At 43.5% G+C, this 26,918-nt stretch overlaps 1 protein-coding gene and 1 pseudogene across 1 annotated transcript; both read right to left on the bottom strand.

The window, feature by feature from the left end:
• Nucleotides 1–5,715: 5,715 nt before the first annotated feature.
• Nucleotides 5,716–17,054, bottom strand: LOC102839066 (3 beta-hydroxysteroid dehydrogenase/Delta 5-->4-isomerase-like). The gene is made up of 3 exons (XM_006861306.1): nucleotides 16,910–17,054; nucleotides 10,741–10,905; nucleotides 5,716–6,527 (listed from the first exon to the last, which is right to left on the bottom strand). Exons 1-3 carry the CDS (start codon nucleotides 17,052–17,054, stop codon nucleotides 5,716–5,718), a joined length of 1,122 nt encoding a protein of 373 aa, XP_006861368.1.
• Nucleotides 17,055–21,542: 4,488 nt separating this feature from the next.
• On the bottom strand, nucleotides 21,543–23,181 carry LOC102821397 (annotated as a pseudogene).
• Nucleotides 23,182–26,918: the final 3,737 nt, after the last annotated feature.

Below are 26,918 nucleotides of genomic sequence, written 5' to 3'. Positions count from 1 at the left end.
TCTCAAAATCAGCCCATGAGGCAGAGGTCAGACATGCTTCCATCCCTCAACCTTCTTTGCTTCCTTCTGACAGCTATCATTATTCCCACAGCATTTTCTGCTTCACATCTGGTTCAATAATCCATTGCAATGGCCACACAGAACACCTGCACAATACTCATGATCACTGGGTTTATTAAGGAAGTGAACAGGGTACAATTCAGGATCAGAAACAACTCAAGCACTTCTCTGCCGTGCTGCAGATATGCCTTTGGCCTCTCAGCCATGTGACCCCTCAGCTTCTGCCCTACTTGAGGAAGTGTTACAGAGCGCCAGTCTGTAAATGGCCAAAGGGCATGCTTTGCAAGCCAGGTTCTTGCCTATAGGCACTCAGCTTTAGTTCATGAGCCAGGAAGCCTGCAGCTGTTCTGTCTCTCCATGCCTCCACTTTTCCAGGTAGGGATATCATGCTTTGTTTGTGGCTTTTTTCTTGATGGTCCTGGGAATTTCTGTTCCTGTTTCTGAATGACTTCTTTTCAGCCCAGTGGATTGGCAAAACGAACCAACCCCAGTGACTCCAAAACCCTATTTGCATGCTCTCACCCAATCATTTGGCGGGAGTCATCAAGACCATGGCTAAAAGTAAAGTCACTGTACCACAGTTGCACACTTTGCTTTTCATCAAGATTGATGTACTTTTACAAGTACTTGCTGTTTTTAGTTGCTGTCAAGTTGACTCATGGTGACTGGATGTATACAGAGTAGAAGTTGATTGCCAACTTTGGTGGTACCTCTGGGTAAGTTTCAACTGCAACCTTTCAGCTCACAGTTGAATATTTAACCTATCACCAAGACTGAAAATTTGTCTCAGACATCTCCATGCTTTTTTGGGTGAAGCTTTACAGAATAGATCTGTTTGCCATTCAACAATTCATACTCATTTTGCTTCATGTCATTGACTGCAGTCCCCACAATATAACATCACTTATCCCACTTCCTTTTTGTGTTCCCTGTTTCCATTCCTCCTTCTTTCCTGAGCTTTGTCCTTGGGTAAATGCTACCCTTTAGATCCCAAATGGTTATTCTAAGGTGTGTGTACCTCCCTAGTGCTGATTCAATCGCACTTAACAACAACACAGACCTATTGTTTGGCTGAAATTTTAGTTCATTTCCAGACCTGAAGGGTCATAGTTTCTGGGGTTCAATGAGTCCCTACCCAACCAGTAACCCTTACCTTTTTTTTTTAAATCATGATTTTGAGTTTTGTTCCACTCTATCTAGGACTGGGGAGCATGGTGGCTCCATATGATAAGCACTGGACTATGAACTACAAGGTCTGCAATTTGAGCCCATCAGTCACTCTGCAGGAGAAAGATGAAGTTTTCTTCTTCCACAAAGATTTAAAATCTCGGAAACCCTATACAGAGTCACTATGAGTTGGAACCAATTCAATGGCACTTAACAACAACAACAAGCTAAGACTTTTAAAAAAAGTTTTTATTGTGAATTGAATGATAGTTTATATGGGAGAACATCAGTTTTACACTCATCATTTCATTGCAAGGACTACAATCTCCTCAGTGCATCATCATTCAACAGTATTTGCTTCTATTCCTTCTGGTTGTTTATTTTATTTTTTTGCAGTGTGTTGGGGGTGATGTACATAAAAATACTCAGAAATATATAATCGTTTAAACAATCAAAGGGCATATTCTGCAAGCCTGACTCCTGGCCACCAGCACACAGCCTCTCTCTTTCCATGAATCTAGAGTCCTCAGCTGCTCTCTCTCTCCATGTCCCCATCTCTGTCTCCATCTCTGGTGTCGCTGCTTCTGTGGATAAGGTCCCACATTCTGCTCATGCTCTTTTCCCTAAGGTCCTAAGGTCCTAAGGTCCTCTGTTTCTATACTATAAGATTAACTATACCCCCCTTTTTGTTACAAAACTTCTACCTTTACAATTGTGATAGTTGCAATTAGTCATAATAACAATTATTCACTATTGAATCATATCTTTTCACCAGACTCATCTAGACAAGATGAGAACTATTCAGTGGGGATTCTACCTTCCCCTACACTCTCTGAAACTAAACTCCCTCTTGAAAACTTGTAAGCCAGTCACTTTGTGCCTTTATAGCCTCCCCCAGCCCATTAGCCAATGTCTAAGTTGCCCATCCCTATCTACCCTGTGTACAGAGGGGATAGGATTGATACTTGATGTGATGACTCCTTCCCTATCTGTTGGTATTTTGAGCTACTACATCCATAAGTTACATTATCTTTTAATTCAGTTTTCTATAAACTTTTTGAAGGCAGCAACTCATAATCAAGCATATTGATAGTTCCACAGGAAAAATGTCTGAATGAGTCATATAAAGAGTTATAAAGATTCAAGTAACTTCATATTCGTTCTGGCCAATCTTTAGCACCAAACAAATTGTGGAAAACACTGTGTTTTTCAGAGCTTTCCTGGATTCCAGAATTGCAGCTAAAGGATCCGACTCCTATATTACTGTCTCTGCTTGCACCCCCCCACCCCCCACTTCCCAGCTAAGTGCCTGAGTGCGCAAAGTAAGTAGTAATTGATGGTGACAAGTGCTCAGTCATTGGGTGGTGGTTGTTGTTAAGTGCCCTCGAATCGTTTGGATTCATAGCAATACTATATTGAGTTTCCAAGGCTGTAAATCTTTGCAGGAACAGAAAGCTTCATCTTTCTCCTGTGGAGCAGCTTGTGGGCTCAAACCACCAACCTTGTGGTTAGCAGTACAGCGCTTGTTGTACATGAATACGTGTATGAGTCCAGAGAAAGGAGTTGAGATGACATTTGGGAAAGGCTTCATGGAGGACTTGGGACTTGAGCTAGGCCTTGAAGAATGCACAGGACATGGGTAGGTGAGTGAGGGTGTTTCATGCAGGGGGAACAGCCTGACCAGTGGTTCAGAGAAGAAGGTGAGTGTTCAGAGGAGGGGGCAAAGTGGGGATTAAGGGCGTGAGGAGGCCTATTTCTCAGGTGAGAAAGGTTTAAGGAGGAGTGATTATGCAGTTCAGGTGTCAGACTCAGCTCTATGAGCTTGTGGCAGATCTTGGAGGCCTGAGGTGGAGTTCGGAAGTGAATGGCCTGACAGAAACTTGACTTGGATGAGGGTGAAGTAGACAGGAAGGCTGATTTGACCAGGTTGTAGGAGACAAGGTGTGTTTTTAAATGACAGTTAGAAACACACCCACAACAAGAACAAATCCCAGCCTTATAATAGCTTGCCTTTGCCTACTTATAATTAGGCCCAAATTTCAGAGGAAGAGGGAGTGCGGAGTGTCTGAAGGATAAAACAGGACTGCTACCCACGAAGTTGGTGGTTATAACCCACCAGCCATTCAAAGGCTTTCTGCTCCCGCAAAGATTTACAGCTTTGGAAACCCTATACAAGGTGGCTACCACAAACAACCTTTGAGAAGAGCTGCAGTCTGGGAAGAAGGTAGCCTTGGGATTGTGACCAGTGCCCTCTTCCCTGAGGGCCTGACCGCTCTAGGCCTCATGACCCACCCTGAATGGATGAGCCCCACCCACCGCGAAATACAACCTTAGAGTAGAGAAGAAACAGTCATCCAGGTAGACAAGGCTTCCTTCTTTCTCCGCGCCTTTGCTGCCCCCGTGCGAGGCATCTTGTGCAGTGCATCCCTTGCAGTCTAGCCAAGGTTTGCTTGTTCCCACTCATAGTGACCCTGTAACAGGGTTTCTGAGGCTGTAACTCTTTACGGGAGAAGAAAGCCCTCCCGCTAAACAGCTGGTAGTTTTGAACTGCTGACTTTGAGATTAGGAGCCCGATTCATAACCACTACGCTATCAGAGCTCCTGGAAGTGAATAAAATTGGTTCATCTGGTTCAGAAGTGTTGTTCCCTCCGCCTCTCTCCCTCCGCCTCTCACCGCCATATTGATTTCCTGTTCTCTTTCAAAGTGAATGCGTAAACTGCTCTCTTTGTGATAATCAAATTCAACAGAATACACGATCAATAAATTCCTTGGTTAAGAAAGCAGCCGTCTTGACGTTAGGGATGACTCTTGTCGTGATTGTGGTACGTGGACACAGGCCAGCAACTGGTTCTAGATGAAGGCAGAATTGCCTCCACTCCTGGATCCCCACAGCAACCTTCTCAGGATTTTCTGTCATCAGTCTTTATGAACCCTGATAATACTTTTGACAGTTGGTCCTTCATTAAGTTAATGAACATGCCATCATTGAAGCCCCTAAACTTGTCTTGCTTGGCCTTTCTTTATGGAAATTGAGAAGGGTGAGGGCCAGTGAGTAAGGGAAAAGATGGAGGGAAAGGTAAGAGGATGGGTAGGAAGGTCGAAGGACAAAGGAAGAGAAGGTACAACGTACAACAGAGCACAGGACCAGGAAGAAGAAGGGAGGGTGAATTACATCTGTAAATGTGGGGTATTTTCAGCTGAGCAGGAGGTAAGCTTTCATGGAGAATTCATACTTGTTCCTGTTTCTTTCCCATGGTTTGGCTCCAGTGGGTGATTTGATTGGTTGACAAATAAGGCTATGAATACCAGAATGGTCAACAGTCAGGTGTGCTCTAGAGACTTTGAGGAGAACTAATATTGGGGGTAGAGGCTAGATGCATCCCTGCTTCTCCTTCCCCTGTCCAGGGCCACTGGTTAGGACATCCACATCCTCCCAGGCACCCCTCAGAGACACCCCCCCCCCCCCGGGTGCTAGGGAATGTCCCACAGCAGAGGAGTGGGCAACAAATAGGTAACCGAAGGGAGCTGGGTTTTCTCAAGAATCAGTATACCATGCCCCAGTGCTCTGTAGTCCCAATAACACCACCACCACCACCCCTCACACACACACACACTGCTGCAAATTTAGGACAGGAGAAAGACATGGACTTTCAAGTCAGTTGCCTTGAGTTAACTGGCTTGGCCACTTACTAGTTAGTGTGACCGTGGGCAATTCTACTCATTAATAAATAGGAATAGTAATTCCTACCTTATAGGTTTCTGTGGAGGATTCAGTGAAGTTCTATATATTAGAGTCATGGTGTGGTGCTGTGGGTTAATGCGCTGGACTGCAAAGTTGGTTTGAACCACAAGGTTGGTGGTTTAAGCTCACCAACTCAACAACACTTAACAACAACAGTACATGCCTGAAGCCTAGTAGATGCTTTGTAAATTCCATTTTCCCCTTCTCCAATCATTTCTTTCTATCCAGCTCCAGGCTGTGATTAAAGCTTGGCAGTACTGATGGTGACAACTGGTAATAGAAAGGAAAGGCAGAAGTTGTGTGTTACTACAAACCACAACTAACTCCAGATAAGGTATGAAAATATTTATTGCTCTTTTTATTTAACTATGTAAATGAATAAGGAATTTTCAAGAGAAAAGAAATGCTTTAAAAGAGGAAAGGGAACTTAAGAAGCAAACTCCAAGTTAAAAGAGATAATGAGCATCATTTGGTCTCTGAAATTTTGGTAAAGGTGGCTGAAGCGTATCACCTTGTGTGCCCTCTGGTGGTTGGTGGTGGCAGTGGATTGGGAGATTTTTTTGTTGGGAGCTGATTTGAAAGGTTTCTGGTGGCATCTGTGAGACCAGCAATTCATCATCTTGTAAAAGGGAGGCAGTAAGGACCTGGGTTTGTGCCCACGTTACATTCTCCATGAAGCCAGGAGGAGACAACTTGACAGATAGGGCCAAACAGTACCCAGGTCCACATTCCCTCTAACAACAAATCAGTGAGTCTTTGTCTTCAGAGCCTCCTTGTGCTGTCTTACCAGGGAGCCAACCCACTGGGTGGTTTTCTCCTTGGCTTCCTCCCAGCTGAAGAGTGGCTTATACCCCAGATCTCGCTGGGCTTTCTTGTAGGAGAAGGTGAACACACTATTTGACAATGTCACCAGGTGACGGGTGAGTGGGGGTTGATAGTTGTAAATTGGACTCAGCAGACAGCTCACTATTTCCAGCAGGAAGGCAATCCAGTACTGCAGAAATACAGGAATGGTCATTCTGGAATCAAAGCGGAGACCCCATTCTTTGCACAGGATGTAAATGAAGTTACTATAGCTTCTGTGAGGTGTGTCATCCGAAATGTAGTAGAACTGTCCTCGGATGTTTTGGACTTTCTTGGGATCTTGCAGGGCTTTAATGGCCAGAATGTGAGCCCAGGCCACGTTGCCAACATAAACCGGATTGACCAGGGAGTATTTGGCAAAATCCGGCAGGATGCCATTGTTCTGTAGGGCCTGGTTTATTTGTGTATAGTGGAATTGGTTCCCTTCCCCATAGATATACATGGGCCTTAATGCACACGTGTACAGGGTGCCACCATTTTTGAGAGTCCAACCATCAGCTGCAAGTACAACCCTCTCAGCAAGTTTTTTGCTGTATGGGTAGGCAGTGAACCATTTAGATTCGTGATGCTCTTCTTCATGGCCGTTCTGGATAATCTCACTGTAGGAGTTGGGTCCAGCCACCTCTAAGGAGCTAGTATAGATGAAGACTTGCACATTAGCCTGGACACAGGCCTCCAACAAGAGCTGGGTACCTGCCCATGGGAAGTACACTGTTAGTGTCAGGAAATAACCCAAAAGGCTGACCACACTCACAGGTCACATCCACCACCCATTTCTAAGTGAGCTGGTTATTACAGATCAGGAAGACATTCTTTCATGACCTTGGCTGAGATCTGCTCATGCTACAACCATAGGACAAATGTGCTTTTAGCAATCTGTCTCCATGGCCTGGTCCAGAGTTCATAGTGTTATTGTTACCTGCTGTTGAGTTGATTGTGACTCATGTTGACCCCATGTGTTCAGAGTAGAACTGTTCCATAGGGCTTTCAAGGCTGCAATCTTTTACCAGGTCAGTTGTCTGAGGTGCCTCTGGGTGGCTTCAAACTGTCAACCTTTTGGCTAGGAGTCACTTAACCATTCATTGGTGTCTCAAGGGACTCCCTTAGGACAAATGTGAAAGTGAAAAGAGATTAACATTTGGATTCTGGAGAGCAAGGATTATTATTTTTTTTGAGAGGGGAGGTTTCAGGGACATGAGTGTGTGTGTGTACGTGTGTTTTAATTTTAAAAAGGACATAGTGTTGCTGTTTTACATTTTGTCAGGTACGGACATTAAAAATCACCATATACAATCCCTATTATAGCATCAAAGAATACATGCAAAAAGTTAAGCGTTACTAATTTCAGAATACATAGGCAGTGCATACTCTTACACGAAATTGCTTATGTATTTCTCATATGTTGCAGACTAATACAAACTTGGCCAAAAGGACCATTTGCTGGGGAAGTCACTGAGAAAATGGTTATGAGGTTAGGGAAGATGTTAGAGAGCTATTTCTGATTGTGTATTCCCTTCGAAGGCCACTCAAATTCCGATCATTACTTCACTGTGACCATTTATCAAAAGCAGGAGTGATTTGTCATCTTTTTATTTAGCATTCTGGACCCTGTCTTTTTATGCTGAGCTAAGTCTGGAGTCCTGGTGTGGCACTATGGGTTAATGCAATGGACTTCAAAGTCTGCGGTTTAAGCTCACCAGTTGCTCCTCAGAAACCCTATTGTTGTTGTTGTTGTTAAGTGCCTTCGAGTCGGAGCCGACCCATAGCGACCCTGTACAGGGTTTCCGAGGGTGTAAATCCTTACGGGATTAGAAAGCCTCATCTTTCTCCCACGGAGCGGCTGGTAGTTTCGAACCACTGATCTTAAGGTTCGCAGCCCGATTCGTAACCACTACGCTACCAGAGGTTGCTATGGGTTCAACCGACTGGATCTGGAAATGGAGTGCGCCCTCTAGTGGAAAAATATCTGTAATGGGAAAAACCTGTAGAAGCCCTGCAGCTCTGGTGGTGGTTAAGTTATAACGGGGACACTTTTGATGCCCTCTATCCGCAGGAGAAAGATGAAGCTTTCTGCTCCCGTAAAGATTTACAGCCTCGGAAACCCTGTACAAGGTTGCTATGAGTCGGACCTGACTCCACGGCACATAACAACAACAACAACAACAAGATTGTTGTTATTAAATGTCATTGAGTTGGTTCTGACTCACAGCAACCCTACATATGGTTTATGAGGCGTGGTTGGTGAGTTTGAACTGCCGACCTTGCGGTTCAAACTGACCTTGCAGTCCAGTGCTTATTCTACAGCACCACACCAGAACTCCAGATCTATAGAACTCTCCACAGTGGTAGGAAGGAACCTTCTTGAAAAAAGGATTATTTTAAAAATTTGACTTTTTGTCCCTCTTTCAGGTCTTGTGCAATTTGATTTTCCATCGAGAAAGCTTTATTTTTTAAAAAAAAAATTAAAAAATAGAAGCAGAAAAAAATTTAGAGTTAATTTACTTGCAAAGGAGGAAAAAAACCCATTGAGGTCTTTAATGAAACGTGTATCCTTTTTAATACAAAAGCATTTGTATAATATTTTTTTAAACCTGGGAGTGCTGACAGATTTAGCCAACTGATGCCTCTAATATTTCTCATGGATTTCAAATCCCCTGTTGTTGGGAACTGGGGGGGATAGGAATTATGAAATGTAGTGGGCCATGGAGTCAATTCTGATTTATAGGTACCCTCTGGTGCTGTAGGATAAGCACTCGACAATGTGAGTCACAAGGTTGGCAGTTCAAACTCATCAGTCACTCCTTAGAAAGCTTATAGAGGGTCGCTGTAAGTCAGAACCAACTAGATGTCACGTAACAGCACAGGGCAGAGTAAATCCATACATCCCAGGTCTTTTCTCCCTCAGAGCCTCTGGTTGGTTCCTTTAACTTGTACTACCAGACTTTTGAGGAATTATAAGAGAGGGACTCAAAAATGGTTCATCTCAGCACCCTTACAACATGGGGTGATTGGAGGTGTGGTTAAGGTAGAAACTAGAATGGGGATTTTGGAAGATGGTGTTATTTTAGACTGCGGGCATGTTATAGATGGAATGTGTCCCCCTAAAAACTATGTGTTATAAATCCTAACCGCTATATCTGTTTTTAGGAGTCCAGGTGTGGTGCTGTGGGATAAAGCACTGGATTACAAGGTTGGTTTGGACCACAAGTTTGGCAGTTAAAACTCACCAGTCTTTCCTTGGTTCACTAGCAGTTGGAACTAACTTGATGGCACTTAATGACAACAACAACATAGTTGTTATTAAGGAGGCCTGGTGATCCAATGAGTTAAGCATTTGTCTGCTTAACTCACTGTCAGCAGTTCAAATTCACCAGTTTGAAAGATGAAGAGAACAGATGAGCAAGAAGTTGGGGTGCTGTGGTGCCTAGAAGGCTGGTCTTAACAGACCAAACCCCAAACCCCTGCTATCATGTTGATTCCAACTGAGAATGTGCCTATAGGAGAGAGGAGAACTGCTCCCTAGTTTCTAAGACTATAAATCTTGACAGGAGCATACAACCTCATCTTTCTTCTGTCGAGCATCCAGTGGGTTTGAATCTCTGACTTTTCACTTCAAAGCCCAATGCTTAAGACACTATGCCACCAGGACCCCTCTGAAAGACCAGAGGGATGATATTTTATGGTGAACTCCCTTAAGCCAATGTGTCTCAATTTAAAGTAAATTGGAAAGTCAAAATTCAGAAAGAGCTACCAAGTATTTAAAGGGTGAAGATCTAATGAGGACACACTTTTCTTTAGTAATAGTTGTAGTGATAAGCTGAAGAGATGATATTAGGGATAATGGGAGACTCTTGTGACTAAGAAAATATTGTGGACCTCTGTGAACCAGCTTTATTAGTTCTCTTGAGAAGAGCTGTTCTTTGAGTTGGCGAGAAGGCTCTCGGAGTTCACCTTATCCTTGTCAATCTTGCACAAGGAATGCAGCCAGAGGTCAACAGGCTAGAGGCCTGAATTTGACCTATAGGAGTGCTGGCCTACAGCTGACTGACTGCAGCTACCTTCAATCACAGGGTCTGAGCTCTTGACCTCACTGTGTGACCACCGCCTCAGAGTCACATAGGAGGGCTAACGTGAGACTGAGGGAGCCTCTGTGAAGCTGAGGGGAGACAGAGGGGTGGCTGGATATCTACAGTTTGAGGTTACAGTTCAGTTGACTCTTCACGTAATTGTTGGTGATTATGTGCCATGGAGTCAGTTCTGACTCTTAGCGACCCTGTAGAGGGTTTCTGAGGCTGTAAATCTTTACAGGAGCAGAAAGCCTCATCTTTCTCCCATGGAACAGCTGGTAGTTTCGAACTGCTGACCTTGAGGTTAGCAGCCCCACTCGTAACCAAATGGCCTTTGGTGCCATGCAGATATAGGTTTAAATTCTAGCTCTCTGACTGACTACCTGTGGGGTCATGGACAAGTTACTTAAACTTTCTTGGTTTATCTTATTATCTTTAACTACCATACCACCAAGGCTCCTTAAGCTGAGGATGTTGTTGTGGTTAGGTGCCATGGGTTGAGGATAGCAGCCTTGAACCCTTGGAGTTGATGTTCTGATAGAGTAGAACTTCCCTGTAGGGCTTCCTAGGCTGCCAACTTCATGGGAGCAGATCTCCAGGTCTTTTCTCCTATAGAGCTGCTGGTGGGTTCAAGCTCTCAACCTTTCAGTTAGCAGTTGAGTGCTTAAGCGCCATGCCACCAGGTCTCCTTTCTCAGGTGATAGTGATAAACAAAAACACTTGGCACAGAACACAGAGAAGGTGTTTAATGGTAGGGATTTCTCTGCTCTTCCTTATCCTGTTTTCTGAGCCGCACTCTCTCACCTCTCCCCATCCCCTCCACGGGATAGATACCATACCTTTCAGGTTGACATTCATGATGACCTCTCTCTGAATGGCCCCAACTACATCAATGATCGAGGCACAGTGGATGACAACAGAGATGCCCTGGCAAGCTCTCTTCAGGCACTGTTCATCCAGGATGTCTCCTTCCAGCATCGTCAGTGTAATCTTGCACTTGAGCTCTGTGTGAATACAGTCAGGTTATTTACAGGAGCCTTGGTGGCACAGTGGTTAAGCACTTGGCAGTTGCAACCAACCAGCTTTTCTTTGGGAGAAAGATGTGACAGTCTGCTTCCATAAAGATTATGTCCTTGTAAACCCTATGGGGTAGAGGAGCTCTGGTAGCGTAGTGGTTACGAATCAGGCTGCAAACCACAAGGTCAACAGTTCAAAACTACCAGCTGTTCTGCGGGAGAAAGATGAGGCTTTCTGCTCCTGTAAAGATTTACAGCCTCGGAAACCCTGTACAGGGTCGCTATGAGTTGGAACCAACTCCACGGCACACAGCCACCACCACCAAACCCTGTGGGGGCAGTTCTGCTCTGGTCCTACAGGGTCACTATGAGTTAGAATAGACTCAACAGCAATGAGTTTTTTCTTCTTCTGGGCCTGGCCAGGAAAGTTTTCTGATCAAGGTAGCATTTTACCTAGGTCTTCAAGGACAGGTAGAGCAGGGGAAGGCTGGGCATTCCAGGTGGAAGGAAAAGTGAATTAAGGCAAAGAAAACAGATTAAGTAAACATCTATGAGGGTGAGTTGAAAATTATCAGTACTCCAGTTATATTAAAATGCCCATTCATATCCACAGCTGATGACAACATTGATTGTGCACCTGAAATGATTCTGTCAAACATATGAGTGACAGTGGATTTTGTGGCAAATCAGCCATAACGTTGCCTGAAATAATCCATGACAGAGTTAGGTTTCAAGAAGTTTGTGTGAGACGGGTACTGAAACAAATCATGGAAGAACATAAACAGAAGCATTGGACATCTGCAAACAAAATTTGGACTGATACCCGAATGAAGATAGTTTCTTTAAAAAAAATTGTTACTGGTGATGAGACATGGATTCATCACTACGAGCCTGAGAGTAAATGGCAGAGTATGGAATGGAAACATCCTCATTCACCAACCATCAAAAGTCAACCATCAGCTGGAAAAATGATGCTTACAGTGTTCTAGGATTCTCAAGGGCCAGTATTGGAACACTGTCAGGAAAAAGGTTCAACGATCAAACAGTGATCATTACAGTGAGATGCTCACTGAAGAGCTGAAGCCTAAACTTTGTACTAAATACAGAAGACTGCTATCCAAGGGCATTGTGATCTTGCATGGTAATGCACATCTGTACACCTATCCATACTGTTGACACTCTGAAAAAACTTGGTTTTGAGGTGTTAAAGCATCCTCCTAGAGTCCTGATCTTATTCCATTGGACTTTCTTTCACCTGTTTGGTCCCCTGAATACAGCCCTTTGAGGAAGAAGCATCACCTCTGATGAAGAAGTGAAGACAGTGGTGCATTTGTGGCTCACAGTTTAGCCTAAAACATTTTTCAATAAGGGAATATGGAAGCTTGTTGACAGATGGACACAGTGTATTGGAAAGCAAGGGGATTATGTTGGAAAATGATGTATTTGCTGCAGTCAGAGTACAGATAATTTTGGACTCACCCTTGTGTTTACATATCATCTCATTCCAAAAAAAAGGAATCTGAGCAGTAAGTCATCAAGTGTGCCTGAAACAGAAACCATGTTATGGAGAGTAGTGGGCAGTTAGTTTATAAACGTTGCTAACAAAGGAGGGTGATGATGGAGAGCTGGATCTAAGAGGAAAGCAGTTTAATTTGCTTCAGTAGGTGATGGGTAATCATGGATGGAGCTTGAATAAGAGGAGAACTATAACCAGAGTCATGGAGGAAGCTAATGTTGACTTCAGTGTAGGTAATGGATTGGTGTGTGGGAACAAAGAGAAAGCTAGGAGATCAAGAGATGAATCAAAATGCTCCAACCAAAGTTCAAGTGAGGAGAACAGCAGTCTGGGTCACAGCAATGGGAGCAGAGAAGGAAAGAGATACACAAGGCTGGAATTACAGACCATAGTTTGATGAAGCCTGAGATGAAGCAGAGGAACCACAGTGAACCTTAGAGTTTGTAGGCTGGCTGACCAAAAGAGGGTCCAAACTAGAACCCCAAACGTGTTGCCATATGTTGCGGACCGTGTAAGACTAGTCAGAGGTTCGAGGCCCTATAGGCCCGAGTGTAACAAATGAGGCCACTGGCAGTTAATGGCAAAATGTTTTTCATATTAATATTCAGTTACATGTATTAATTTAATACACGGAGCCTTTGATAATCCACAGATAAATGTGATATTTTCCTAAAGCCGAGACTAAAGGTTGCAAGGTTAAGCCTTTCTCCAAAGGATTAACTAAAAATATCTTAGCTACTTCTCAGTTCTTTGTTCTATAGACAAAGAACCCATCCTCCCTAATCCTTTTCCAGGTGCAGCCCATTCACCTGGGCGTCTGGAGTCCTCCTGAAAACCTGGCTCAGGAAGCCGAAACAGCGGGACTCCGCCCAAGCTTTTGTCCTTACCTTTCACCTTCCCCCACCTGAGCTCAGGGGCTATAGATGTGTTAATTGGGCCTGAGAATCCAAGTTGCTGGCCTGGGATTCGAACCAGCGAAGTACGATGTAAAGTTACCTGAATGTCTGGAAAAGTACTGATGTTAGCTGTACCTTGCCTAAGTCCCTCCCAGCTTGGTGTGAAGCTCCTCCCCTAAATAAAACAGAGGCCCGGGCCTCCACAGGTGTGCATTACTGGTTGGAAGGCATGCAGTAAAGATTGCAGTGCATTACTGGTTGGAAGGCATGCAGTAAAGATTGCAGTGCATTACAGGTTGGAGGGCATGCAGTAAAGATTGCAGGGCAGTGAGTTGCTGCCTGCAGAGGCAACGATGCCTGTAATCCCAAGCCTGCCCACCAGTGATGTATCCACCCTGGCTTTGGGGTGCCTCATTGTCTCCCTTCTTCTGTTTGTCTGTGTATTCTTTCGCTATCCCTATCGCCGCTGGATCTCCCCTCCTCGTGAACCAAACACTTATGAACAACACAACTATGTCGAGGTCAGACCCCGACAGCCATCAAGTCAATTCTAATTAAGAGGACCCCTATAAAGCAGAGTAGAACTGTCTTACAGGTTTTTGAGGCTATAAATCTTCACAGAAGTAGACTGCCACATCATTTTCTTTTGGGGCAGCTGGTGGGTTCAAACTGCAGATCTTTCTGTTAATGTTGTTGTTGTTAAGTGCCATCGAGTCAGTTCCGACCCATAGCGACCCTGTACAGGGTTTCCGAGGGTGTAAATCTTTACGGGAGTAGAAAGCCTCATCTTTCTCCCGCGGAGCGGCTGATAGTTTCGAACCGCTGACCTTAAGGTTCACAGCCCAATTCGTAACCACTACGCTACCAGAGCTCCTTTAATAGCTGAGCTCTTAACCATTGTACCACCATTAACAGGGAATTGAGGATGGGTTCCAAATGATGGATTGTGATTAAAAGTCTCTTTGCAGCTGTCAGTGAATTAATGAGTCAGTCAAGGGTAGGAACCCAGGTGACACAGTGTTTGAATGCTCTGCTGTTAACTGAAAGGTCAGCAGTTCAAACCTACCAGCAGCTCTGCGAGAGAACGATGTGGCAGTTGGCTTCTGTGAAAAGAGTGCAGTTAGGTGCTGTCAAGTCAGTTTCTACTCATCTCTATGTACAACGGAATGAAACACTGCCAGTCCTGTGCCAGCCTCACAATTGTTACTTGTTTGAGCATGTTGTTACAGCCACAGTGTCAATTTATTTGATCGAGGTTCTTCCTCTTTTCCCATAACTGTTTACCAAGTTCAAGCATGATATCCTTCTCCAGGAACTAGAATCTCCTGATAACATGTCCAAAGTACATGAGATGAAGTCTCACCATCCTTGTTTCTAAGAAGTACTCTGGCTATACTTCTTCCAAGGCACATTTGTTTATTCTTCTGGTTGGTGTTAAGTGCCAATGAGCTGGTTCTAACTCATTAACAATCCTGTATAGGGTTTCTGAGGTTGTACATTTTTGCGGGAGCAGAAAGCCTCATCTTTCTCCTATGGAGTGGCTGGTAGTCCATGATGTATTTAATACTCATTGTCAATACCCTATATAAGGAGTAATGAGAAAGATGAGGCTTTCTACTCCCGTAAAGATTTACACCCTCGGAAACCCTGTACAGGTTCGCTATGGGTCGGAACCGACTCGATGGCACTTAACAACAACAACAACATATATATAAGGAGTATAAGGAATCTTGGTGTGGCACTATAGGATAAACACTGGGCTGAAAAGTCAGTTTGAACTGCAAGGTCGGGTTTTCAGAACCACTAGCTGCTCCTCAGAAACCCTATACCGGGTCCCCATGAGTCAGAATGGACTCAACAGCGCTTAACAACAATAATGACAACCATAGTATAAAGACATCAGTTCTCCATTCTTCCTTATTAATTGTCCAGAATACATGAGGCAATACCACCTTGGAAACCCTCTGGAACAGTTCTGTTCTATCCCACAGAGTCATTATGACAGAACTGGTAAAAGTTCTGGGCTAGCTAGTAGAGCAAGTATTTCTGGCCACTACTTGGCCAAAGGGAGTGCGGTGGCTCTGTTCAATAAGCACAGGACTGCAAACCACAAGGTCAGCAGTTTGAGCCCACCAACTGCTCTGAGGGGCGAAAATGAGTCTTTTTGCTCCTGCAAAAGTTTATAGCCTTGGGAACCCTATAGGTGGCACTGTGGGTGAATGCACTGGACAGCAAGGTCTGTTTGAACTGCAAGGTCGGCGGGTCAAGCTCACCAGCTACTCCTCAGAAACCCTATAAAGAGTCACTATGAGTCACAACCAACTTGACGGCACTTAACAACAACAACAACATGAGTCTCAACCCACTCAATGGCATTGAACAACAAACAGCATAAGTCAGCCAAATGAAGCTTGACAAAGTCACACACACACACACACACACACACACACACACACACACACACACACACACACACTCACACACCAAGTCTAACCAAAGATTGGGAATCCAATCAGTGGCTCTAATGGGGCTGTTCTGAATCAAACAGATGAAACTATTTAAGAGAAAAATTAAGAAAAGTTCAGCAAACTCAGTTATTGTTAAGTGCCGTGGACCCTATATAGGGTTTCTGAGGAGCAGCTGGTGACCCTATATAGGGTTTCTGAGGAGCAGCTGGTGAGCTTGATCCACCAATCTTGAAGTTCAAACAGCTTTGCAGTTTAGTGCCTTAACCCACAGCACCACACCAGGACTCCAGTGGGAGGGATATATTATCAATGGGTCTTCTTTAATGAGCAAATTACTAAACAGGAAGCCCAATTGTGGGGAACACATTCTGTTTTAGCTAAAGTGGCCTTGGGCAAGTTGCTTCACCTTTCTGGACTTCGGTTTTTTCATTGTCCAGATGGTTGTTACCCCTTTCCTACTCTCCTCCATGGGCTATTTTAAGAATTCTGGGATGAAAGAACTTTTCAATCTAGATTTTGTATTTGCACCTGCGATAACAAGTTGGCAAGAGAACAATGAACTGTTACAGCAAATTCTGAGGTCACTTTCTCTGTAGTGACGAGGAACAGAGACAAAGTTCAGAACAGATATATAAGAAATGCAAATGAAATATGCCCAGACTCCCTGGTTCTTCTCTCTTTCACATACACACTCATCTTCATGTCCACTGGAGATGCTAAGTGACTCACATAAAGATCAGGGAAATGAAGGGGCTCTCCAGGGTTAATGGCGCTTGTCTGCCCTTACAAATACTGCACAGAAAAGGTCAAGTAATATCTTCACAGCATTAAAGTGTTGCAAACAAGGGAGAGCTGTGAGGTGTGATTTTCTAGTTGAGAAGAAAAGAGGGTTGACTAGAGATCCAATAACACACTGTACTTCTGAATCAGCACCTGAACTACCTCTCCTGACACCCAGTCCAATGTCTTTTATACCAAACTACCCAGGGTTTCCTTTCTGATGCTTTTTAGAAATGGCCTATAACTTTCTTTAATTTGTTGGACAACAGTCTCCTCCCCATACCCACACAGGGTTTAAAATGGAGTCACATACCCATGACGAGTTTACTTACTAGAAAATTCCTCCTGCAGTTCTGGTCTGAAGACCTTGTCCAGGGCTCGGATTTCCTGCAGCTCTTTCTGTTCTGCCAACAAGCTGATGATCCTCTGACCCAGAAATCCTCCTGCTCCTGTCACAAGGCATCTCCACCCAGTCATGGTCAACACAGAGCACCAAGAAACACTCACCAGAACAAGAAAACGCTGGGGAGCAGATCTGATGACAAAGTGACACTGCAGAGGACTGAAAAGATAGGACAAGTTATTATAGCAGAAAGGTTTTCTCCATTCTTCCTCCCACCCCCAATGCCCTCCGATGCCCTGGGGAAAAAAAATCCCATGTCCCCACCACCAATACTTGGAGTTAAAAGAAAATGAAAAAGTTCTAACCTGTTATATCGTGGGAAGCCAGATGGAACCAGCTTGGGTCCTGGTCTCCTCCTCCTCCAAATGCAGGACTGGGACTTTATATGCTGTGACTTATGACTCAACCTCTTCTCCTTGAAATCTCACGCACTACATTATCATTGCTCCGCCCTCCTTCAGCATCTCTCCTCCCTAAAGAGAAATGGTTACCTTTCAGTTACATCTCATTCCTCCCAGGCACAGGAAGGGAATGCAACTTCAAGGCCATATAGCCAGATAAAGACTATTAGCTTTTGCTTTAGCAAGATACGGGTCTGATGATACCAACTGTTCGGGAGCCACAATCTGTGAATTTACAAAGGACTCAAAGAAAGTTCTAAGTAACATGCTAATTCTGGCCTTGTGCAGTTAGTACATCTGGAGAAAAAAGTCCCTTGCTAATTGTTTCATCTCTTGGAGTTTGATTTGAATCGTTATTGTCATCTTACAAAGTTTAAAAATTTACAATAGTGGTAGCCCCAGATTCTAAGTTTTATGAGGTGACTCCCCCTGCTCCCCGCCCCATTTCATGGATCCCAAACCTCCATTATCCCGGGAAGCAACCTAATGTAACCTAGAAGGAATTTGTAGTCTTGTGCCACATGGGTCTTCTTAGATTGGAAAATTGCACGGACCCCATATTTTGGCTGAAAAACCACTGATACCTAAACTGAAGATGAAAACAACACCACTACCATAGGTCCTCGAGGCCCTGTCTTTCCTCCACTTTAAAAATGGAGGTGTAATCTACGTGCATTAAGATGCACTGGTGTCACTAAGGAGGGGGGTCGAGAGGACTACACCAGGGAACGCTGTCATAAACAGTGACACCACAAGGTTGTTCAGAAAGATTTTGTTCAGTGTCTCAGCAGAAATTTCTTATTTTAAAATACAAAACTCCCTGTAGCTAGTTATAACGAAAAAAATATTTTCTGTAAATCCAATTTACTTATGGCAATATATCTACAAGGCTTAAACTCCAACATTCTGGCACCCTGGTCATCACTCCTCATGCCAGGCGGCCAGCACCTGGGAGCATTTACATAAGCGCTGGCGGGCAGGTGGCTGGAGGCTGGGCTGAACTTCCGCCTGAGAGCGAGGAGCCCACTGCGAGGCTGGGGCTGCAGGATTGTGAGTTAGGTCCTGGCCTTGGGTTTAGCAATGGGGGCACTCGCAAAGGGAGGAGGTGCCTAGCAGGTGGGCTGTGCTGGGCGACCACCACGGTCCTCCCCCTAGGCATGGTGTCTGTAGGAACCCTGTGCAGGTGCCCTGGGACAACGCTGTGCCCTAGGGATGAGTGGTTGAGCTCCAGGAGGAAACTCATGGGCCCTCAAGGGGGAGCCACGTTTTTGCTGAATGCTCTCCATCCAGGAGAGAGTGTTCTGGAGTATAAAACACAAACTACTATAAAATTGCAAGAAAGATGCATTTAAGATCAATAATACAGTGGAACAATTTTTAAAAAGAAGAGAAAGCAAGCATAGATCATTGCCATGAGAAAGATGGAGTGTCCACAAGAAGGAAATTTTAGCTTAAAAACTTAGAGGTCCTGCTTTCCTTTTGTAGGTTGTGGGCAATGGTTTGTTCTCTGCTCATTGGTCAAATATTGTTTTAAGAGTCTCAGTCCATTATGTGTCAGAAATAGCCACATCATCATGACAGGCCAGACCTTAGGTAACCTGCAAGTTATTTTTTACAAAAGAAACACGAATGGTGTTGGTACCTCTTTCATCAGGTAAGCACATTCTCCCATTGGTGATTTTCACAATATAAACTTTGGTCTGGTTTGTTCTTTCCAGCAATCAGCCCTTCTAAAGCAAATGGAGGTGGCCAATGTTGCTTACCCATAAATAAGATATGTTGGCTAGTGCACACACTCTGCCTTGTTGAGTTAGCAAAAACAACAACAACAACAAAACAAAACTAAGGCAAGGTATTTGTTTAGGTAAAGATTTTAAGGATTTTTGTTGAGCAGCCATGCCCTGGCAACCTTTTTGGCAATTTGAGGCATAGTTATGGAGAAGCTTCTGACTGAAAACACAAATTCAGGTATTCCACTAGGGTGACTGACTGAAGGATTTGCATTATCTATTATAGCTCTTTTATTGATGGAAATACTTAACATCGCTGACCCATTAAGTAGCTGCCTGTGCACTGTGCACATTTAAAGGACCTCCAGGAGTACTTATAGTATCTTGCCCCATCATTCCTCATCCACTAACACAATAAGTGGCCCGGAACTGAAGGGAGATCAAGGACCATAGTCTCCAGTTTCCACCAGTCTCTATCTAACGAGTATGCCTTGTATTTTTTATGGTTTTGAATGTTGTTCCACATTTTCTCCTGCTCTATCCAGGACTTTGAAATGTACTCCTTTTCAGTGGTAGTCAGTCACCATCTTCTGGTCTCAGGATCATGGCAACTGATGTTTCCATGTTTTATTAGGCCATTGGACTGATTGTTTCCAAGTGTTTTCAATTTTCATCACTCTTCTTTGCTCTGGACAGGGAAAGAGCAATAGTTGCACTTTAGATGCCCCATCTGCTCATGAGCTTCTAAGACCCCAGTCGATACTCACAAAAATAGAATTAGAACATTGCGTTTTTGGATTTTGTTATGCCAATTGACCATGGTGTCTCCCAAGACCATAGACCAGAGCCCCCATGCCCAGCAAATCATTCCCTAAAGATGTTAAATAATGTCTAAGAAAGTTTCATAATTTTGCCCCCTGTATGTTCAAACCCATCAGCTGCTCCTCAGAACCCCTATCCAGGGTCACTATGTGTCAGAACCGACTCCACGGCACTTAACAGCAACAATGCTCCATCACATTCATGGTTATGTTAGTAGCAAAGGTAAATAACCTATGTACAAACATCCTCTGTCAAATCTTTATATGTTGGTGGGCATATTCCCTCTCTTTAACATCCATTCAGCCTGTGTATCTTTCCATGTACCTACCTAGAGATCACTGTTATTGTAAGATTGTGTATATAACAATATTTATCCCTGTTCCCTTAAACTCTTGCACTCATCTCCCTGTCTTCTGCCTTTGTCATTGTTTTGTTAATCTTTCTCTCATTGTATATTGCATTCCCCATCACCCAAGTTAACCCTCTAACAGTCTATTACTCCTCTTTCCTTCCCACCCCCGAGCACACAATATTCTGTGGCCAGCAATTATGAGGCCACCCAAGGGAATTCTGACCCTTTATCTGTATCAGTATGTCATAACCATTTGCTACCTCCTCCCACGATCAACCATGCAGGCAAAAGCAAACCTGCTTTTCTTGTTTGATTTGGGGCTTCTCTGGGAGCATCATATCAAAACATCCCAACAGTGCCATGTTTTAATTTAACTGAAATATATGGAAGTTATTTATGTATGGTAAAAGCCTATCAAGATTTGGCTAATAATTATCCTAATTCCCCCATGTCATATAAAAAGTGCAAAGTTAGTCCTATACAGTATTTGTCCTTTGGTGATTGACTAATTTCACTTAGACTAATGTCTTCCAGGTTCATCCATGTTTTGAGATGTCTCAAGGATCCATTGTTACTCTTCAATGTCTATCTTTTATTTTGTTGGTGGTGTTGCCGGTTTCTTTGTTTCACATAACTTTCTGTGCTGAATTCATTTTATTTTGGGGCTTTCTTGTTATTTTCTTTGTTGTTGTTGTGTTGTCTTAATGTTTACTAAATCTATATGATTTTTCTTTTTTTTATTTTGATAGGAAGGTTTATTCATTTTCTTTGAGATTACAAAGTAATTCCTTCCCCAGTTTAAAAGTCTAATTTTATCATGAAATCTACTTAGCTTTTCCCCCATTTGGAAGTTCTTTAACTACATTATTCCTTCTTTTTTGCTTTGTAGCTGTCTTTGTTATAAATTAATATCTCTGGTTCCCTGTTTTCAGTCTTGTAAGTTTGTTTTATTTTGGATACTTCTATATCTGGGCTGAGTCCTGGGTGTTGTTGTGTATGTTAATCTCATGTTGTTGTCTACTGTTGTTGGTTCTTAGTCCGAAGAAGTCACTTTAGTATTTTTTTGTAAAGTGGGTCTGGTTGTTACAAATTCATTTCATTTCTGCTTATGGAGAAATGTCCTAATTTTGCTGTCATATTTGAGGGACAGTTATTTTGTTTTTTTAACCCCTTCACTGTAACAGCAATGACCAAGACCAGGAGAGTAATGTACACACACCATCCAGTTGGCAGTTGTAACAGTGAATGGAGCGTCCCTCAGTGCAGGAGGCCATGGCCATGGCCCCAGCCCTCTGCTGGAGGAGCATCCACAGTTGAACAGAGGTTCTTGATAGTTTCATCTACAGACACGATGAGACATGCAGCTTCAGAGGCTGCCGTTAAGGCATTGATCTGCACCATAGCTGGCTCCCACACAAAGGCCTCAAAGTTGTTAGCAATGTTCTCATTGTTGTTTTCTAGCCCATACCATGTGCCCCCCATGCATGCCAAGCCTGCAGCTTGCTAAGGATGTGTGTGGCATCAAAGCTAGCATCGTCACACAGCTGGCATGGGATAGTCTCCAAGGCTTTGGCATAGGCCCTGATCAGCAGCTGCTGCTTCCCTGGGATCGTCCTTGAGTAATCTAATCCCGCAGGTATTTGGAGAGCTGCATCTCGAAGGCCCCACCACCAGCCACCACTGAATCACTCTTGATGGCCTGCCTGACAATCATGATGGCATCGTGCAGGGATCGCTCTGTCTACTCCATAAACTGCTTGGCACTGCCACAGAGGAGGATGGCTGTGCAAATCTTAGCCTTGGGGCAGCCAGTGAAGAAATTGTACCCCTCACCTCCAATCTGGGTCTCCTCAAAGACCTGGCAGTGACCAGGCACATCTTCTGACAGAACATTCACATTGGTCTGGATTGAGCCTTTGCAGGCCATCATAGTCCTCTTCAGATCTTCTTTGAGCACTTGGCCAGCACAGAACATGTCCCTGTCAGCAAAGTACAGGGTGGCCACGTCTCTGATGGACAGTTTGGACAAGATGACTTTGGCTCTGGAATGATGGATCTTCTCTAACTTGTCATAGAGAATGTTCCACTCAGCACCAACAATTGCTTGACAATCCTCCACGGTGTGGACTCTGACTTCAGCATTATCTTTCTCAGTCTTCAGCTCGAGTTCAACATTTAAAAGAGAAATCATGGGATTACTGTACTTTTGGGGCTGCATTTCAAACCTAGCACAAGAGAAAGTCTTCTCGAATGCAACACCAGCTAGCAGCTGAGACTCCTCTGCACTTTCTTGATCCCAATCATTTTAAGCTGCAGCAAATCATCGCGCATCATCACTGCATCAACCACCATCTTTACACAAAAGGCTTTCTGCTGTGAGATCAGTTTGGATCTCGGGGTGGTCATGGCACACTTCTCCAGCAGCTTCCTCTGTTCCACTTTGTCTTCTGTCTTCACAGTCACAGGGATCTCTTTGATCTTGTTAACTGCCAATGGAGTGGCAGTGCGGAAATCTTGGATGATGATCTTGGGGTGCAAATCTTCCTCCACATATGGTTTCACCTGCTTGAGAAACTCTGCAGCCAGTAGGGTCACTGAGGTAGTGCCATCGCCTACCTAAGCATCCTGGGACTTGGCAATGTCCACTAAGGTCTTTGCTGCAGGATGGACAACATCAAGGAGCTTCAGAATTGTGGCTCCATCATTAGAAATTATTCCTTTACCTTGGCCATCCACAATGAGCTTGTCCATGCTGTGGGGGCCCAGGGTGGTTCTCACAGCTGTAGCAATCACTTGGCTGATGTTAATCATAGGCACTGATGTTAGTTACAGGCTGGGTGATGCCTTGGGAGCTCTGAGTCCCTTCTTTCAGCAGGATAACTAGTGTGGGAATCATTTTAAAGCTTATTTAGTGGACCACTCCTCCTCCTCTCTTCTCCGGGTTTGGGCTGTCCCTTGAGGGACAGTTTTGTTGGGTATGTGATTCTTGGTCAGCAATTTTTCTTTCTTTCAGAGCTTTGTATATGTTATCCCATTGTCTTCTTGCAACACAGTTTCTGCTGAGAAATCTGAGTTTAGTCTTTATTGTTTTACCTTTGTAGGTAACTTTGTTTTAGGCAGCGGGAGAGGGATCAATTAAAAAAAAATTATTATTATTTTTTTAATTTGGGCTTCTCACAATGGTTAAAGCCACTCTGTCTTCAGAACAATCACAGTACAGAAAATATATTATTGAGACTGCCAGAAAAGTCTGAACAGCTGGTCTTACTGCTTAAAATACACATATTCACAATAACTGACAACTGGTGACATGCAGTACACATCTGAAAATCTTAGACTACAGCACCAAACTCTTGACCAACCTCTTCTTTGTCATCCACCTGGAAAACCAGCTATCATCAAATCTCCCTGGCCCCAGATTATTCTAGCAACTCCCGAGTTCATTTCTTTCCAAGAAGGGTAGTAACCTCCATGGCAGGGGCCAGATTGTGACTGTTGGAACCAAGCCCAGATCCACCAGTTGCATTTTTTTTTCTTTCCCATACTTTTAGGGTAGGATGCTGCAACCAACCCAACAGTTAGTACTCAGGGCAGTCCCCCACCAACCTGGGTATGGAAGCATCAAGAGGGACAGAATTCATCCATTTGATCAGTGAACTGAAGGAGTATTCATTTTGGTAAAACTTGTGTTTTTCAGAGACACTTCAGTGAATTGTTTGGGATTTAAAAAAAAAAAAAAAAAAGGTGGTGTTTTGCAGGTTGCTGATGCACTCCTGGTAATTTTGGGCAGCTAATCTAGGCTTTTGGATTATTTTTTGGAAGAATTGATGCTTTTGAGTTATAGTGTTGGAGGAGAATATTGAAAGTGCCATGGGCTGCCAAAAGAACCAATAGATCTATTTTGGAAGAAGTGCAGTCAGAGTGCTGCATTTTGGTCACTTGTTTGTTTTGTTTCTTCATATGAAATGAAATTGTCAGTTGTCTTCAAGACATTATGGTGTCGTATTTGCAACTGATGATTGTATGTTGGTGTGTCCTGAGGCACTCACCACCTGCCTCCTGGTGAGTGTGATTAGAGAATGGAAGTGTGTGCACAGCTCTCCATTTGTAGTTAATGCATCTCAGTTTAAGGTGAGTTTGGCTGGTATTAGATGCCATCTATTATTGATCAGGTGATACAGGAACTGATACTGGCTGTTGCTCAGTGGGTGGGGCTGTGGAGAGTATAGTTGTGGCTAGACTGTGTGGGTATGGTCGCTGTCTCTCTAGGAAGGGGCAAGAAGAGAAAATACATACACACAAGAGAAAAAAACAACAGGCAAACAACAGCAAAAAAGGAAATAATGAAGTAGAAAGAAACAGACAGCAGCAAGAAAAAGGAATATAATAACTAAAAAGAAAAGAAAGGCAAGGAACATAAAACAGTAAGAGAAAAATAAAAAGAGTGAAAAACACTAAACAAAATTAGGGAGAAGGAAGCAGAAAAGAGAGACAAGAGAATAGTAAAAAGAAAAATTAAGAGAAGAAAAAAGAAGTAGGGGAGAAGGAAACAATAAACAGAAGAATAAAAGAAATAAGGTAAGAAGACAAAGAAAGGGTCAAAAACAAGGGAGAGGAAAAAAGTAGGCTGGAGCAGGACACAGGAGAAAATTGTGTATGTGTGTGTGTGTGGGGGGAGGGGGTTTCTACCAGTCAAGGAGCTCACTAGGTAGGCAGCAATGAGAGGCTGGGGTTTTCCTGTAGGTCTAGGTGCTGTCTATGTTCAAGGTACCCAATCTGGAAGAAGTTAATGCAGACCAGAAAGACTCTTTCTGGCCCAAAAGGCAGCTGGGGCAGGACAGCTGCTTATGAGAGTTTCTGCTAGTCTAGGACTTGCTGAGGACCAGCTCTACCAGTTCTTCTGGTCTGAAGAAGACAAGTTCACCTGCCTTTAGGTGCCAGGATGGAGCAGCCAGTACCTAACTCACAATGGTATGACAAAACACACTCTTGAAAACTTGTAAGCCAGCTACTTCTTGCCTTTATAGCCCCCCATTTTTGTTAGCCAATATCTAAGTTGCCCAGCCCTAGCAACTCTGTAATGAGAAGATAGACTTGATATTTAATGTGAAAACTTCTTCCCTCTCAGTTGGTAAAACAGACAGTTTTAGAATGAGGAAGAAATTGACAAAGTACAGGGTAACCTCAAAGACCACCAGTCGTCTGTCAGTTTGTCATACTGTGGTGGCTTGCATGTTGCTGTGATTCCACAAGTTATGCCATGCATATTTTAAAAATCAGCAGGATTACCCATGATAGAGAGGTTTCAGCTGAGTTTACAGATGAAGACAGACTAGGAAGAAGAGATGGGCTAATTCTGAATATTTAGTCACTGAAAATCTTATGAATACCAGTGGAACATTGTCCACACCAGAATACTGAATATTGAAATGTTATGCCCAGAATTCGGGGTCCCCAAAGACCACCAAGGAGCCAACACTGATGCAAGTGCACAAGGGTTGTTTATTCAAGCTCTAGCTCGGACCCCACCTGCATCTGACGCAGCGGACGAGCCCCGAACTCCCGGTTGGCAGGGTTTTTATAGAGTTTTCAAGCAAACACAGGGTTTTTCAGCTTTACAATATTTGGATTGGTTGACATTTGGCAAAGTATGAGATGTTACAGTTTAATTGGTCAGTACTGGTGGTCTTTTGTTCTTAGGCTAGGATAAGGAAAATATCTGGCATCTGGCCTTGGGTTGTACTGTCTACTGCTTATCTAGTTCTTGCTGTTGCTAGGGGTGAAAGGATATTCTAAGGCAGCGTGTGCTGATTTAGCACGTTCCTGGAACAGGAGGACGTGTTCAGGCTAATGTACAGAATGTAGTCTTTTTCTTGGTCCTACAGAAACATGCTGAAGAGCACCAGAATATTGTCAGATATAGTGCCGGAAGGTGAGCTACTCAGGTTGAAAGGCACTCAAACATGACTGGAGAAGAGCTGCCTCCTCAAAGTAGAGTTAAACATGAAGATGCAAATGTACAAAGTATGAATCTAGGAAAATAAGTGGTCAAAAATGAAAAGGAATTCATAAAGATCAATATCCTAAGTATTAGTGAGCTGAAATGGACATGTATTGGCTGCTTTAAAACAGACAATTCAATGATTTACTAAGCTAAGAATTGAAAAAGAATGGAATCTCATTCATCATCAAAACATCATTTACAGATAGAGCAGCTAAGGACTCTAGACTCATGGAAAAAGAAAGGCTTTGTGCTGGTGGCCAGGAGGCAGGCTTGCAGAATGTGCCCTTTGGTTGTTTAAGTGCTTATATATTCCTGAGTGTTTTTGTGTACAGCGCATCCTCCCCCACCAAAAAACCCCCAGAAAGAATAGAAGCTAATACTATTGAATGATGATGCACAGAGGACATTGTAATCATTGCAATGAAATGATGAGTGTAAAACTGATATTCTCCTATGTAAACTATCATTCAATTCACAATAAAAACAAAAAGAGTATTTCAAGATCTATCATAAAGTACAATACTACTGTGATTGGATAAAATCCATACGCTGACAAAGAAGACCAGTTAATATTGTTGTTGTTAAGTGCCATCGAGTCAGTTTCAACGCATAGCGACCTATACAGGGTT

Source organism: Chrysochloris asiatica, unplaced genomic scaffold (genome assembly GCF_000296735.1).
Source record: "Chrysochloris asiatica unplaced genomic scaffold, ChrAsi1.0 scaffold00042, whole genome shotgun sequence".
Classification (NCBI taxonomy): domain Eukaryota; kingdom Metazoa; phylum Chordata; class Mammalia; order Afrosoricida; family Chrysochloridae; genus Chrysochloris; species Chrysochloris asiatica.
The sequence above is the reverse complement of the archived record's forward strand: the minus strand, read 5'-3'. Positions and strand labels throughout refer to the sequence as shown.